This window comes from Oncorhynchus masou, chromosome 10 (assembly GCF_036934945.1).
Source record: "Oncorhynchus masou masou isolate Uvic2021 chromosome 10, UVic_Omas_1.1, whole genome shotgun sequence".
In the NCBI taxonomy this organism is placed as follows: domain Eukaryota; kingdom Metazoa; phylum Chordata; class Actinopteri; order Salmoniformes; family Salmonidae; genus Oncorhynchus; species Oncorhynchus masou.
The window spans coordinates 44,868,158-44,884,387 of NC_088221.1; the positions used below are offsets into that span (position 1 = coordinate 44,868,158).

The 16,230-nt window shown below is 38.9% G+C and overlaps 1 protein-coding gene across 1 annotated transcript; it reads right to left on the bottom strand.

Annotated features, from left to right (window-relative positions):
• Positions 1-12,206: 12,206 nt before the first annotated feature.
• On the bottom strand, positions 12,207-14,872 carry LOC135547671 (transcription factor Sox-21-B-like). Its single transcript, XM_064976867.1, has 2 exons — positions 14,620-14,872; positions 12,207-14,412 (listed from the first exon to the last, which is right to left on the bottom strand). Exon 2 carries the CDS (start codon positions 14,388-14,390, stop codon positions 13,665-13,667), a length of 726 nt encoding a protein of 241 aa, XP_064832939.1. The 5' UTR covers positions 14,391-14,412; positions 14,620-14,872; the 3' UTR covers positions 12,207-13,664.
• Positions 14,873-16,230: the final 1,358 nt, after the last annotated feature.

The following is a 16,230-nucleotide window of genomic DNA, read 5'->3' on the forward strand; positions in this document are numbered from 1 at the left end:
TACTTATCATATTAGAGTTATTATATTATACTTATCATAGAGTTATTATATTATACTTATCATATTCAAGTTATTATATTATACTTATCATATTCGAGTTATTACATTATACTTATCATATTCAAGTTATTATATTATACTTATCATATTCGAGTTATTATATTATACTTATCATATTCAAGTTATTATATTATACTTATCATATTCGAGTTATTATATTATACTTATCATATTCAAGTTATTATATTATACTTATCATATTATACTTATCACTCCGTCAGGTGCAAACCACACTAAACAGAAAGTATAATCACCCACAACTCAAGGGCGAAACCAGGCTGCCTAAGTATGGTTCTCAATCAGAAACAACGATTGACAGCTGCCTCTGATTGGCAACCATACCAGGCAAAACACATAGAAATACAAACTCAGAACAAAACATAGAATGCCCAACCCAACTCACGCCCTGACCAACCTAAAATAGAGACATAAAAAAAGGGAACTAAGGTCAGGGTGTGACAATATTCGAGTTATCCTATTATACTTATCATATTAAAGTTATCATATTATACTTATCATATTAGAGTTATCATATTATACTTATCACATTAGAGTTATCATATTATACTTATCATATTAGAGTTATCATATTAGAGTTATCATATTAGAGTTATCATATTAGCGTTATTTTACATTTGAATTGACAATTCCCAGTAATCCTAGACATTGACTAATCGAGCAGTAATTCCTACAGTGAACCAGTAGAGTGAGTAGTCACTTAGGAGGAGTCACATTGTGTCAGTGGGCTTTCATACTGCACCATGGACCCAAGCACTAGGATTCATCAACTGAAATGAGGCCAGGTACCACAGGCTGAAATTACATTTTTGTATCTACTTATAAATGTTGAGATGTTTGGTAGTTTGGTCCTTTAATATGACTATTTTAAAATGTAAACATAAAAATGTCAAAAATGTAATGTAAATGTATATTTTCTTTAGTTTGCCATACTAGTGGCATCAACATTTCATGCTTTTTAACTACTTTTCAATGGCTATATATATCCATTATTTAAAAGTTCAGTACATTGAATCACACATAATTTTAAAGCTCATTTCATAGAGAATCTTACAAACTGGACTATATGTAGTAACTTACTTTGAAGAGATGGCGATTGGCTCAAAATAGGCATTTAGAAAATGGGAGTCTAAATTCAATGTACTTGTCTTTAACTGCCATTTCCTGAAAGACTGACTCTTCCCACACGTCATTTTTCTCAGCTTCAGAAGCATCTGCATTCACCAGTGTTTGTGTGGGTATGTTCTTCAGACTTGATACATTGTAAAAATAAATATTCTTGATAATGTTTGCTTTGAAAAATGTGCCAAAGATTCATTTTACATATTTATCCATAATCGAGTCTGAATAAGTCCGGTCCTGGAGTGTCTTAACAAAAGTAAACCAATACGTTTAGGCTGACTGTATCTAGTGTCCAGAAAAAGGAATTTGCAGTATATGCAAATATGGACATATTTAATTAAATATCTGTCACGTTCTGAACTTAGGTCCTTTTTTACATCTTTATTTTAGTTGGTCAGGGCGTGAGTTAGGGTGGGCATTCTATGTTGTTTTTCTATATTTTGTTCTGTTGTTATATTTCTATGTGTTTGGCCGAGTATGGTTCTCAATCAGAGTCAGGTGTCAGTCATTGTCTCTGATTGGGAGCCATATTTAGGTAGCCTTTTTTCTATTGTGTTTTGTGGGTGGTTGTATCCTGTGTTAGTGTTTTCACCAGACGGGACTGTTTCGGTTGTTTGTTTGTACTTTTGTTATTTTGTTCAGTTGATTTATTAAATATATCATTATGGACACTTACCACGCTGCACATTGGTCCTCAGATCCTTCCTACTAGTCCTCATCAGAGGAGGAAGAAGACTGTTACAATATCACTTCATTTGCATATTTTGTATAATATTTCAGACAAATTTAAATACATTTGTGTGTGTGTGTGTGTGTGTCTACATTCAACAGGTAAACATTGATTGTGATATGTTGAAGAGAAGAGAAGAGAAGAGAAAAAAGCTACTCGAGTGTGGTGCCTGAACTTAAATTACACAATTTAGAACAATGGTATTCAAAGTCTTGGTAAGGGGGGAATTGCAATCGGATTGCCAAAAATGTAATTAAAATATATATTTTTAATGGTGTCCCCCAAAACTTCTGGTGAAAAAAATGGGTTTCTCACTGAAAAAGTTTGAATACCACTGATCTCGAATCATCAAGCAGCTCTGCTTCACTGTTTCTGATGGGAGAGATTGTCAGTGTAGTCATTTCTTCCAGACCATAGTGGGAGCTTTAGTGTTATACAGCCTATTACAGTAAAGACAGGGAAGAGTCTTTGCCTCACAAAGTGCTGTTTAGGAAGGGATACAAGTGCACAGTAATGGAATGAAGGCAATGGAATACAGATGTAGGATCATAATTTGAACATATATGCTGTAATTCTATGGCTGGTTATGACATCTACATAAGAGTGTCAAAACCCTATTTTTTTCCCCTGCGAAGGAGTTTCCTTTTGTTTGGAACTTTGTTTCTTAAATCCTTTGTTGTTGTCGTAATGAATTCTTTACAGTCATGTTTTTTCGTCATATTTTAAACAACTTGTAGAAAATACACTTTATGACGCTGTCATGAAGCATTATGACAGTCCTTTGTCAATTTCTTGTGTCAACTTTCTTGGACTAAGAAAATAGACTTCATGACACTGTCAAGAAGCATTGTGACAGTCCTTTGTCAATTTCTTGGACTAAGAAAATACACTTCATGACACTATCAAGAAGCATTGTGACCATCAGAATCATACAAGCTGGATAAGCCTATCACGTACATGCACTTATATCAGTCGAAAAGAGAGCCCTGCTCCTAAAATCTGCTTCTGCATTCATCCCGGTCATCAGCAACAGAGCATTGAGGGTAGGTGCATGTCTGACATTAATGTGTGCACAATTACAATGATAATTTAACATGGTTTTCTAAAAAAAAGATATATATATAAAACATAAACATATTGTTGACAAGTAGGCTGTAATGGATTGTTTTGCCTTGTGTGGTAGGTTTTGTGGGTTTTGACACTCTTATGTAGGTGTCATAACCAGCCATAAAATAACACAATAAATGTCACAACACGTCCTAAATTCATGTGGCACGAAAGTGTTATCACCATATTATAGCAGGTTATGGACAGTTATGTCAGCTGTTATGACATATTATGACATGGTTATGACAGTGTCATAATGTGTTATGACGCTGGGTGTCAAGCAAAGTGGTACCAACATAGCAGGGGTTGATATATTTTCAGTAATTTCAAATGACAAACTTCAGAAGACTTTTTAAACCTCTAATACACTATACAATTTACAAATTACATTTCCTGCATTGCGGGAAGGTTCTCCTGCAACAGGGTGATCAAATTAAGGTCCTACATCTGTAAGACCTGGTATCTTAAAGCTTACCTGTCTCTAACAGCTATGGCAAATTGATTCATGTTCAAATACTCTTACTCCTATGAATAATTTGTGCTTGATTTTGACATTAGACATGCTATTATACAGTTATTACTACAGTGGGATAAATAAGGTGGTAGTCTTGGTAGTCTTAAACAAATATATTTGAAACAAAAGCATACATCTCACACACATGGTCATGGACAAAAAAAAGACAGATCTACCATGTCAGATATAGAGTTGAAATGTATTCAATTTTGAGTTTGCATTGCAATATTTTTTACCTTTATTTAACCAGGCAAGTCAGTTAAGAACAAGTTCTTATTTTCAATGATGGCCTAGGAACAGTGGGTTAACTGCCTGTTCAGGGGCAGAGCAACAGCTCAGGGGTTTGAACTCACAACCTTCTGGTTACTAGCCCAATGCTCTTACCACTAGGCTACCCTGCCGCCCCATGGGTTACTGTCACAATTGTTATAAGATGGATTGGACCAAGGTTCAGCATGGGAGGCATACATTTTTCTTTTATTTAAATGACACCGAAAAAAAAAAAATACAAAAACGAACGTAAAACTACATGCACTACAGAAAGCAACTACACACAAACAAGATCCCACAAACTAAAGGTGGAAAAAAGGCTGCCTAAGTATGAGACAAAGATAGACAGCCTCCTCTGATTGGGAATCATACCCGGCCAACAAAGAAATTGAAAAACTAGAATGCCCACCTAAATCACACCCTGACCTAACCAAATAGAGAAATAAAAAGGCTCTCTAAGGTCAGGGCTTGACAATTACACTTCATATACATCACAGATGACTGAAATATAACAAAAGCTTTTCACATAGAAACACTAGATTTTCAGCAGGTTTTTTGAAATATTTAACTAGGCAAGTCAGTTAAGAATAAATTCTTATTTACAATGACAGCCTACCCTGGCCAAACCTTCCCCTAGCCCGGACGACACTGGGCCAATTGTGCACTGCCCTATGGGACTCCCAATCACAGCCGGTTGTGATACAGCCCGGGATCAAACCATGGCCTGTAGTGATGCCTGCGATGGCCTTAGATGGCCTTAAGGCCTTAGACCACTGCGACACTCGGGAGCCAAAAATAATGATGATTAATTATGAAATTATGAAAAATATTAACAACATTCCATCCATGAGGCCACTATCAAACGATTTGGTTATTTGACTCCAGGAAAGGGCTACTAAATACACCATTTTGAATTATACTCTATCTGTGACATAACACGACTATTCGCAAAAGGTAATGAATACTTTCTACAGGTAGAGTCTATCCTTGATACTGTCAATAAAGTCAAGTTGTCCTCTAGAAATGGTTACGATATGACCTAGCAAGCTTTGTCTGGCAGGCCACAGAACACAAGAGAACTGACCGCTGAGACAACTGATACCACTTTATCTACTGTAGATCATAATTTTCATCCTTTTCATGCAAAGATCACATGGAAATCCCAGTCCTCTCCCTCATAATATCTTGTGTAACTGCTTGACTTCATTGGATGAATTCTTGGCCTGGGGGGAAAACTATGAGTCATTTGATGACCATACAAACGCAGAACAAACCTTCCCTGAGCAATTGTGTATAGTTATGCCAACAATACTTACAGATAATCTAAGATATCCTTCCTTAGTGACTCCGAAGCATAATGTTCTACAAACACAAGAACGAGGAAGTAGTTTCACCATTTCCTCCTGCAGCAACAAAGAAATGTACCACAGTGACAGCGCAGGCATAAGTCAAGTTGTTGGAATTTAACCCAGTTATTTGAGAAAAAAATGTATTATGTTGTGGTGGCCTTCAGTAATATGGATTTGTAAAAATCATATTTGGTCAAAGACCAAATATACACTTCAAATATTTCAGAGCTACCCGTGGATAATGTTAGTGGAAATGTGATAAATGATATGTTCTCCACCATGCTCTCACCAGGGCAAGAGGAGACACCTTCAGCTCACCCCCCTGTTCCTAATTTCAGAATGCCTCCCTGAGCCCCGGCAGGAGTCCATATACCATTGCATTATGTACTTTTAAACAAACTTGGACCTCCTGAAAGTGAAGCTAGACTTCAGAGGATGTGGCATGTTTATGGGAATGTACTGTAGAGATTTTCTCATTTCTTCTGGTCACCTTGGGCACAGTGACATGTATGCTTTGGAGCCTTTGATATGAGACATGGAGGTTTGGTCGGAAAGGTGCAAATGAAGATATTTTGGGGGCATTTTCCCCTCCTGTGAGCATAGAGAAGTAAGAAATGGAGCTGGTCCTTCTCTGGAGATTACAGGTAATATGGCGCATAGCCTTCATAAACATTCTTGACGCTACCAGATTATGGAGAGATTGCTCCAGGAAAGGACATTTTCACACTTTGATTTGCCTGAAATGAGCTGGAGAAGTCAGCGATGTCTTTGAGGTTCTTAACAGAGAAACCTGCCCTATAGCATTAGATCTCTCTTTCTCCACCCATACTATATTGAACAAAAATATAAACGCAACATGTAAGGTGTTGGTCCCATGTTGCATGAGCTGAAATAAAATATCCCAGAAAATATCCATATACACAAAACGCTTATTTCTCTCAAATATGGTGCACAAATATGTTTACATCACTGTTAGTGAGCATTTCTCCTTTGCCAAGATAATCAATCCACCTGACAGTTGTGGCATATCAAGAAGCTGATTGAACAGCATGATCATTACACAGGTGCGCCTTGTGCTGGGGGCAATAAAAGGCCACTCTAAAATTAACAGTTTTGTCACACACAATGCCACAGATGTCTCAAGTTTTGAGGGAGTGTGTAATTGGTATGCTGACTGCAGGAATGTTCCCCAAAATTGTTGCCAGATAATTTATTGTTCATTTCTCTACCATAAACCATTTCCAACATAATTTTAGAGAATTTGGCTGTACGTCCAACTGGCCTCACAACCGCAGACCACATGTAACCACGACAGCCCAGGACCTCCACATCCGGCTTCTTCACCTGCAGGATCATCTGAGACCAGCCACCCGGACAGCTGATGAAACTGAGGAGTATTTTTTTCTGTAATAAAGCCATTTTTGGGAGAAAAACTCATTTTGATTGGCTGGGCCTAGCTTCCCAGTGGATGGGCCCAGTCATGTGAAATCTATAGATGAATGCCTAACGAATTTATTTCAATTTACTGACTTCCTCACATGAACTGTTACTCAGTGAAATCGTTGAAAATGTTGCATGTTGCATTTATATTTTTGTTCAATATAAAATATACAGATCTGTTTAAAAAAATGTGTCCCACGTATTTAAATTCATGAAATAAAACACAACAAAGAGCTGATGATGGTTTATTAGTATTCATCTCTGAGAAAAATGCTAAATTTGATCCAACTAAACCATTGAAGCCAGGCTTTAATCCAAACCCTTGTGGGGTAGCCCCGAGCAAATTAGGAATGTAGAACGTCTGTATATCTATCCGAGGTCAGCATAGAGTTGACCCAGTGCTACATATGCATGTTCATTTGCCTAATCTCTCCTCTACAAATGTCTTACAGGCACATAAAAGGGGTTATGAAAATCTGAGACAGCCAAGGCTTGAAATCATGAGAGAAACCTTTACATTGCCTCTTGATCTACTGTAACGCAGATGCATTATTTATATATATATTTTTTTAAATAATATGAAACTAGAAAAAACATTTGCATATGTTGACAATGATGAGACTAAATATGATGTGTATGATATGGGCTGGGTGTAGCCTAGCGGTTTGGCGAGTTGGGCTGCAACTGAAACATCTTTGGTTCAAATCCCTGAGCTGACGAGGTGAAAAATCTGATGTGTGCCTTGAGCACATCCTGTAAAGCACTTTGCATAAGTGTGCCTGCTAAATGACAAACAATTATATATATATATGTATATATATATATATTCCCAATATTATGTATAATGGGACTAATATAAGGGTTAAATGAATTCAGAACTAAATATTGAGTAAACTATAATGAATGCAATCTGTGGGAAATCATAGTGCTTTACTGTATTGATCTTGTGTGGCCGCCCCTCGTCTGGAGAGATGTAGTTATTTCAAATACACTGTGGAAATTACGTAAATACAACTCTTCTAGCACAAGGTGATTGTGTCATTCTGAGTAAGGGGGAATCATTTTACTCCACAGGTTCACCATGCTAAATGGTGACAAAAACGTCCCCTGCAAAAATTCCAACAGCCATTAGTTAACCACTAGGCCCAAGACAATGGTAATAGCCAGCATACTAACACTCATATAAGTGAAAAATGATATATTATGGCTGTATCAGGCTGTATCACAACTGGCAGTGATTAGGAGACCCAGCGTCGCACAATTGGCCCAGCGTCGTCCGGGTTAGGCCGGTGTAGGCCGTCATTGAAAATAAGAATTTGTTCTTCTCTGACTTGCCTAGTTAAATAAAGGTTCAATGTAATCATTCTTTTTTAAATGGCTACTGTAGCAGTAACCCACATTAAGCATGCTGAATAACACACATGTAGTGTCCATTGAGTTGGTGTGTAATAATAACCACCTCATTGAAGGTGGAAGATATGTTTTTCTCTTACAGCAGGTGTCCCAGTATCTTTGAAATGTCCGTGATCCCAGACATGCCTTTAAGGCTGAAAGATGCAGTGCCTTATTCCCAGCAGCTAACAAGCTACAATACACAAACCGTCATCCCTGAACCCAAAGACAGGACCATAACCATACCATAACCATACTGTAACTAGCACCCAGCTCAGACATCCATCCATACCCACAAGACATGCCATCAGAGGTCTCTTCACAGTCCCCAAGTCCAGAACAGACTATGGGAGGTGCACAGTACCACATAGAGCCATGACTACTCTATTCCACATCAAGGAACTGATGCAAGCAGTAGAATCAGATAAAAAAAATGTGTTGTGAAATCTATGGTAATGCTTTTACAATTGTATAACGCCTTAATTTTGATGCACCCCCGGAAGAGTAGACATTGCCTTGCATGTACTAATGGGGATCCATAATAAACCCCAGGAAGAGTAGACATTGCCTTGCATGTACTAATGGGGATCCATAATAAACCCCAGGAAGGATCCATGTATAATGGGGATCCATAATAAACCCCAGGAAGAGTAGACGTTGCCTTGGCATGTACTAATGGGGATCCATAATAAACCCCAGGAAGAGTAGACGTTGCCTTGGCATGTACTAATGGGGATCCATAATAAACCCCAGGAAGAGTAGACGTTGCCTTGGCATGTACTAATGGGGATCCATAATAAACCCCAGGAAGAGTAGACGTTGCCTTGGCATGTACTAATGGGGATCCATAATAAACCCCAGGAAGAGTAGACGTTGCCTTGGCATGTACTAATGGGGATCCATAATAAACCCCAGGAAGAGTAGACGTTGCCTTGGCATGTACTAATGGGGATCCATAATAAACCCCAGGAAGAGTAGACGTTGCCTTGGCATGTACTAATGGGGATCCATAATAAACCCCAGGAGTAGACGTTGCCTTGGCATGTACTAATGGGGATCCATAATAAACCCCAGGAAGAGTAGACGTTGCCTTGGCATGTACTAATGGGGATCCATAATAAACCCCAGGAAGAGTAGACGTTGCCTTGGCATGTACTAATGGGGATCCATAATAAACCCCAGGAAGAGTAGACGTTGCCTTGGCATGTACTAATGGGGATCCATAATAAACCCCAGGAAGAGTAGACGTTGCCTTGGCATGTACTAATGGGGATCCATAATAAACCCCAGGAAGAGTAGACGTTGCCTTGGCATGTACTAATGGGGATCCATAATAAACCCCAGGAAGAGTAGACGTTGCCTTGGCATGTACTAATGGGGATCCATAATAAACCCCAGGAAGAGTAGACGTTGCCTTGGCATGTACTAATGGGGATCCATAATAAACCCCAGGAAGAGTAGACGTTGCCTTGGCATGTACTAATGGGGATCCATAATAAACCCCAGGAAGAGTAGACGTTGCCTTGGCATGTACTAATGGGGATCCATAATAAACCCCAGGAAGAGTAGACGTTGCCTTGGCATGTACTAATGGGGATCCATAATAAACCCCAGGAAGAGTAGACGTTGCCTTGGCATGTACTAATGGGGATCCATAATAAACCCCAGGAAGAGTAGACGTTGCCTTGGCATGTACTAATGGGGATCCATAATAAACCCCAGGAAGAGTAGACGTTGCCTTGGCATGTACTAATGGGGATCCATAATAAACCCCAGGAAGAGTAGACGTTGCCTTGGCATGTACTAATGGGGATCCATAATAAACCCCAGGAAGAGTAGACGTTGCCTTGGCATGTACTAATGGGGATCCATAATAAACCCCAGGAAGAGAACTAATGGGGATCCATAATAAACCCCAGGAAGAGTTGCCTTGGCATGTACTAATGGGGATCCATAATAAACCCCAGGAAGATAGCTGTTGCCTTGGCATGTTGCCTTGGCATGTACTAATGGGGATCCATAATAAACCCCAGGAAGAGTAGACGTTGCCTTGGCATGTACTAATGGGGATCCATAATAAACCCCAGGAAGAGTAGACGTTGCCTTGGCATGTACTAATGGGGATCCATAATAAACCCCAGGAAGAGTAGACGTTGCCTTGGCATGTACTAATGGGGATCCATAATAAACCCCAGGAAGAATAGACATTGCCTTGGCATGTACTAATGGGGATCCATAATAAACCCCAGGAAGAGTAGATGTTGCCTTGGCATGTACTAATGGGGATCCATAATAAATAAATACTAAATACAAAACACAAGGCACCTCACTCATTTCCATAAGCATATGTGTATTAAGATGTTCCAAGACATGCCTGGGCATGTGTGGGTGAAAATGTTTATTTCAATTACTAGTATAAATATTCAAATATGGTGTTTTGGGGGCCATGGTTTTGGCAAGGAGGCTAAAGCAATCAGAGGCATTTGAGATGTGATTGAGGGATTTGACAGTGATCATCATTCAGTCTCCATGCACCCAGTTTAAATAAAAAAAAACATGAAAATGAAATGATCATGTAATTCAATCTTGCTTATGCGCATGATTGTTGAAAAGAGTTTAGTCATTTTCAATACTGACACTGACATGGCTGAATTTCTATGACCTGCCTATCTTGGAATCAAACTCTGGAAAAAAACTATTCTAAAAAAAAGTTTTCTCCCAGTTATTTGCATAGTTGCATCTCCACCTTTCCCATTGAGGCCCCTTTTCTCCCAAGGAGAAAAAAAAGCATCGGCTTATCTATTCAAAAGGCATTTAGTCCATTTCTTTCTTGGCCGGTAAACCTATTCACCAATTGTTCAGTCTTGTAGATTGCATTCTAATGCTAATCTAGCGTGTTAAATATATTTTAGTTCTTCCTTTCACCGTTTTGTCATTCAGTTTATCCAGTTTTGGCCACCCATTTTATTTATTTATGCTCCTGCTTCTATTCACGTGCTCATGTATTTTTTATTGTGTTGTTTCACTGTCATGCAGTGTCAACTCACTCTATTCAATGTGGGCTACTTGAAGGGCTTCGAGAGACAAAGCGTGTACACATTGCAGTGCTATTCACTCCGGCCAGCTGGATAGGCTGAAAAAAAAACCTTGTGAAAAGAAATCCTCCACAATGGACACAGAAAAACTGCACAATGCTAACAGTTTTCCAAATACCACTGATTGCTTTCATCACAATGAAGGAAAGCAGACGCTTTTGCTGAGCTCCACTTCAACAAACAACACTCTCACAAAAACCTCCCAACCCACGTTTTGTTCCCAGACAAAACCTCCTTGACCGTCTAAACGCTCCCAGTGAAGAAACAGTTCTTTCAGGTTTCTCCACCTTTTCTTAAGTAAAATATAGAATACAAGGCCAAATAAAGAGAGGGATTTTTTCACTGAGATGGTAATGCGCCTCAGGCGTTTCGGTCAGCCAACTGTTGACTACCCTTTAACAATCTCTGGTTTACTTCCTACCAGAAACGATCAAATAAGTGATGCCTTCAAGAAAACAAAAATCAAAAATCAATATCCTTTCTGTTTTCGAAAAAATATATATCCTATAATAACCTAGCGTACTCTACTGATGCGTATGTAGGCTATTCTCCAACAAGGCCAAACTGCTGGTTATAAAACACTGGTGTCAGAATGGGGACCAAAGACACAGAGAAAAGTCCTCCGTGAAGCGTTGACTTCGTTTGTTTTAAAATGTGCAGAAATAAAGTTGGGAGGATAAATGTTGAATTTTATATATTTTTTATTTTATACTGAATGAAACAAGGCCACTTCTGCGTTATTTCCAGGGCTAAGCAGAAAGTTCAGTTCAAAGAAGTGATCGGGGTGTTACAATAGAGAATGCAGAATGGTGAAAGGGTTTAATTAACCGTGTCGGATGATAATTATCCTTGGACAGTCCAAATTAGTTTTGCATAATCGCTCTGATCCATATGAATTAACTTCTTAATGTAATCTAGGAGGGGTAGTTTGCTTAAATATCATGTCCAATGTATTACATGTCTTAATATGAACATAAATTCGGAGATATCACCAACACACAAGCGCACGAGCACCCCCCCCCCCCCCCCCCCCACAGACACACACACACAAACCGTGCCATAGTGACGAATGTTGAGGAAAGTATATAAAATAAAAATACATTAAATACAATGCAATTAGTTGTGTTTTGTAATTGGAAGCTGACACTTAATTCAGGCCCTGTTTTAAACCTCAAAGAGATGTCTCTTCTACAGACTGAAAGAGCTCATTTTTACTGGGAGGGCTTTAAGAAACTCACTCCGTTTTATCTTCCTTAGTATTCACGATTAAAATTGTGATAAATCAGGTTTTGGCTCTTTATTACAATGGGTGGATTTAGATTTCCGAGTAATGATATTCACAGTGGGAACAAAAACGGCCTTTGGAGGATATATTACAATCCACCTGGGCTGACCATGTCAGGGCAATTCAGATACAAATCTTGTTAGCAATTCAACAAGAACTACAGCGCGATTCTTTCTGTTTGTCCGCAATAGCTTTATTATAACCCTTTGTTCAACAAATGAACATAATAGCATTTACGAGTTTAAAGTACATGTAAGTGGTGTTTAAATAAAACACAAAACATACAACTTAATTAATTAAGAGTTAGTAAAAACGAGTGCTGCACCTTACGCACATAAATGCGAAGGTCTCAAGAAACAAAAAATAATAAATGACAATTTGGTGAATTGCCAATGTTGAAAGAAAGGATACCGATTGTTGTCGAATTAAAAACAAACTTTTAGGCTCGTCATACTTGGCAGTGTGATTCCTTTAAATAAATTACATCCCATAAGCACTTAATATTTCCTGTGCAAATGTTACAGGACAAGGTATGTCCACTGTTCAATCAACCGGGTCAGCATAATGATTCCCACTAAACAATAAATATTACAGACATCTATAAAACAGTGTTTGAAAACTTAACATATCAACTGGATTTTGAGCCAAACCACCCAGTCAGTTCCAGACTACATCTCAAATACTAGCCAAATGGCAAATTCAAATTACCATCATTTAGGCTATCTATACAAATTTACAGGCTTATGTCGTTCTGATTTAAACAATAAAGCAACACGAGCGTAGCCAGAAGCACAAGAAATGAACAATCCTTCTTGACCAACAATATAAATCATAGAAAAGCAAGTGATTTATATTTCTTAAACCATATTTAATTATCAGATAAAATATATGAAGATAAGTATGACCAGTTCATGTTTATATCTGATTTGTTGTGTGATGTCGTCAATTGCCTACTGGATAACAAGCCAGTAAAGCAGGTGCTTTAGCAACAGACATGGTGCCTTTCAAATGAGTATTCACATTGACAAGGGCCCTTTGCTCTCTGTATTCATGCCATCCTTTTGTTCTGTCCCTCTGGGATTTGACAGATGAATATTAGTTTCGAGAGTTCTCTAAATTAGCATTAGGCCCTACCTTAGATAAAGGCATTAATCAATATACATACACATGTGATATCTGAGACGACGAGCACTTTATCACATGTACAAGTTTGTGCATGCATAATAAACTCTTGCATGAATATTTTTTTCACATTTAAACTTCTCCTAAGTCCAATAGGCTATCATAATGCAGCTGCATATGCAGGGTAGTCAAGTTGAGGTTTGCCCATCCCGGGGAGTAGGATGTAGGCTAACGGTGGCTGGAGACCCGCAGAGGGCCAGCCCGTACAGTTACAGGGGATCATGTAGCCTGGGTTGCCCGGGGCTGGATGAGAGTGAGTGTGGGTGTGAGTTCCACCGATACCGCCAGTTCCAGAGAAAGCCGTGCCACCAGGGTAGCCCAGAGATGGGTAAGGAAACGAGGGCGAGGATAGCTCTGACATCTTCGATCCGAGCTCAAAAAACGAATAGGGGTTCGTGGACATGGACGGGTTGAAAAAGACTCTCGCTGCTGCGGCCGCCGCTGCCGCCTTGTCGGGGTTCCCTAATAGGTGTTCGGAAAGTGCTCCATGAGATAAACCGCTAACTTTAAGCGCGTCGTGCTCCCCAAGATTGTAGGGCACTGGGAAGGCAAACTTGTCTTTTTTCATCAGAGTCTTTGGCTTTCGCCTAGGTCTGTATTTATAGTCAGGGTGTTCCTTCATGTGCATGGCTCTCAGTCGTTTCGCTTCGTCAATGAATGGCCTTTTCTCCGACTCAGTGAGAAGTTTCCACTCCGCTCCCAATCTTTTGCTGATTTCGGAGTTGTGCATTTTTGGGTTCTCCTGAGCCATTTTTCTTCTCTGCGCTCTGGACCAAACCATGAAGGCATTCATCGGTCGTTTTACGTGATCCATTGGTTTAGACATGTTGGTACAAAGTACTTATGGTCTGAAAAAGGAAATATCACAGACAATATGTCAAGTCTCTTTCTAGTATTTAGTGACAGTAAAGCCTCAGGTTGCCTAACAACGCAAATCAAAGTTACATAGGTCTACATATATGATACAACGAAGTAATCTAATTAAAGTATATTTAGCTGAGAAACAATAATTATGTGAGATAAAATGCTTAAAATAACATATTTCATTAACGTACGTAAAATCTCAGTGCTTCATCACACCGTTGTAAGATATCCGTTTGGAAACGAGCAATGCGCTGCGTCCTGATGAGAAACTCTGTAAAAGTTATGTTTTCTGATGCATGTTGATGTCCGACGAGTAAAATCGATATTGCATAGAAGAGAGGAGGCAATATGCCTAGCGAAGTTCTTATCTTGTTTTGCTACTATCGCCAGACTGTTAACCCCCACTCAGCACTTGAATCCAGCGTTTACGCAAATGGTTGATAACTCCGGGCTGCCCCATGTGAAATAAGGTTTTCAGAGGCAGGTAGTGAAAGTGCTCCAGGAGCATGCGCAGTACATCTGACACACACTGACGGACTCGGAAGAAAACGCATCACTGTATATTTGGCTATATGCCCTCATCTCATGGCACATGTCCTTCATAGTGAAATTAATAGTGTAGTTCTTTATAGCATATTATCATATGGATTATCATGACTAACCTATTATTGTCACGATATATTATTATATTATAATATATTAATAATACTATTAGTAAGACTACCTTTATTATTTTTTTAAATATAATTTTAGTATAGACGCTAAATTACGTAATGTAACCAAACTGTTCCCGAGAAGTCTAGGCTTTTCTTACGAGTACGTTGAAAATGCACAGTAACTTTAAGATCACTGGGTAAATTAAATAAAAGTCTTATTTTAAAACAATTGATTGCATATGCCGCCCAATGACAGAGGTAATGAGCGGTGAACATGGAAACGTCAATAGGCTACTTTCTCTCTCTCTCAATTCATTTAAATGTTTCAAAGTTAGTGTTTTATTGGCATGGGAAACATATGTTAACATTGCCAAAGCAAGTGAAGTAGACAATAATAAAAAAATGAAATGAACAATAAAAAGTTACAGTAAACATTACACTCACAAAAGTTTCAAAATAATAAAGACATGTCATATGTCATATATAGTGTCAAATAGTTAAAAGTATAAATAAATAATAAATATAAATATGGGTTGTATTGACAATGGTGTCTGTTTCTTTTCTCTCTCTCTCTCCCCCAAATACCCAATTCTATCTGAGTTGACCCTTGTATTTATTTTTGCACTGTCTCTCTACACACTCACAGGACTCTACACACTCTCACACACTGTCTCTCTACACACTCACAGGACTCTACACACTCTCACACACTGTCTCTCTACACACTCACAGGACTCTACACACTCTCACACGCTGTCTCTCTACACACTCACAGGACTCTACACACTCTCACACACTGTCTCTCTACACACTCACAGGACTCTACACAATCTCACACACTGTCTCTCTACACACTCACAGTACTCTACACAATCTCACACACTGTCTCTACACACTCACAGGACTCTACACAATCTCACACACTGTCTCTCTACACACTCACAGGACTCTACACACTCTCACACACTGTCTCTCTACACACTCACAGGACTCTACACAATCTCACACAATGTCTCTCTACACACTCACAGGACTCTACACACTCTCACACGCTGTCTCTCTACACACTCACAGGACTCTACACACTCTCACATACTGTATCTCTACACACTCACAGTACTCTACACAATCTCACACACTGTCTCT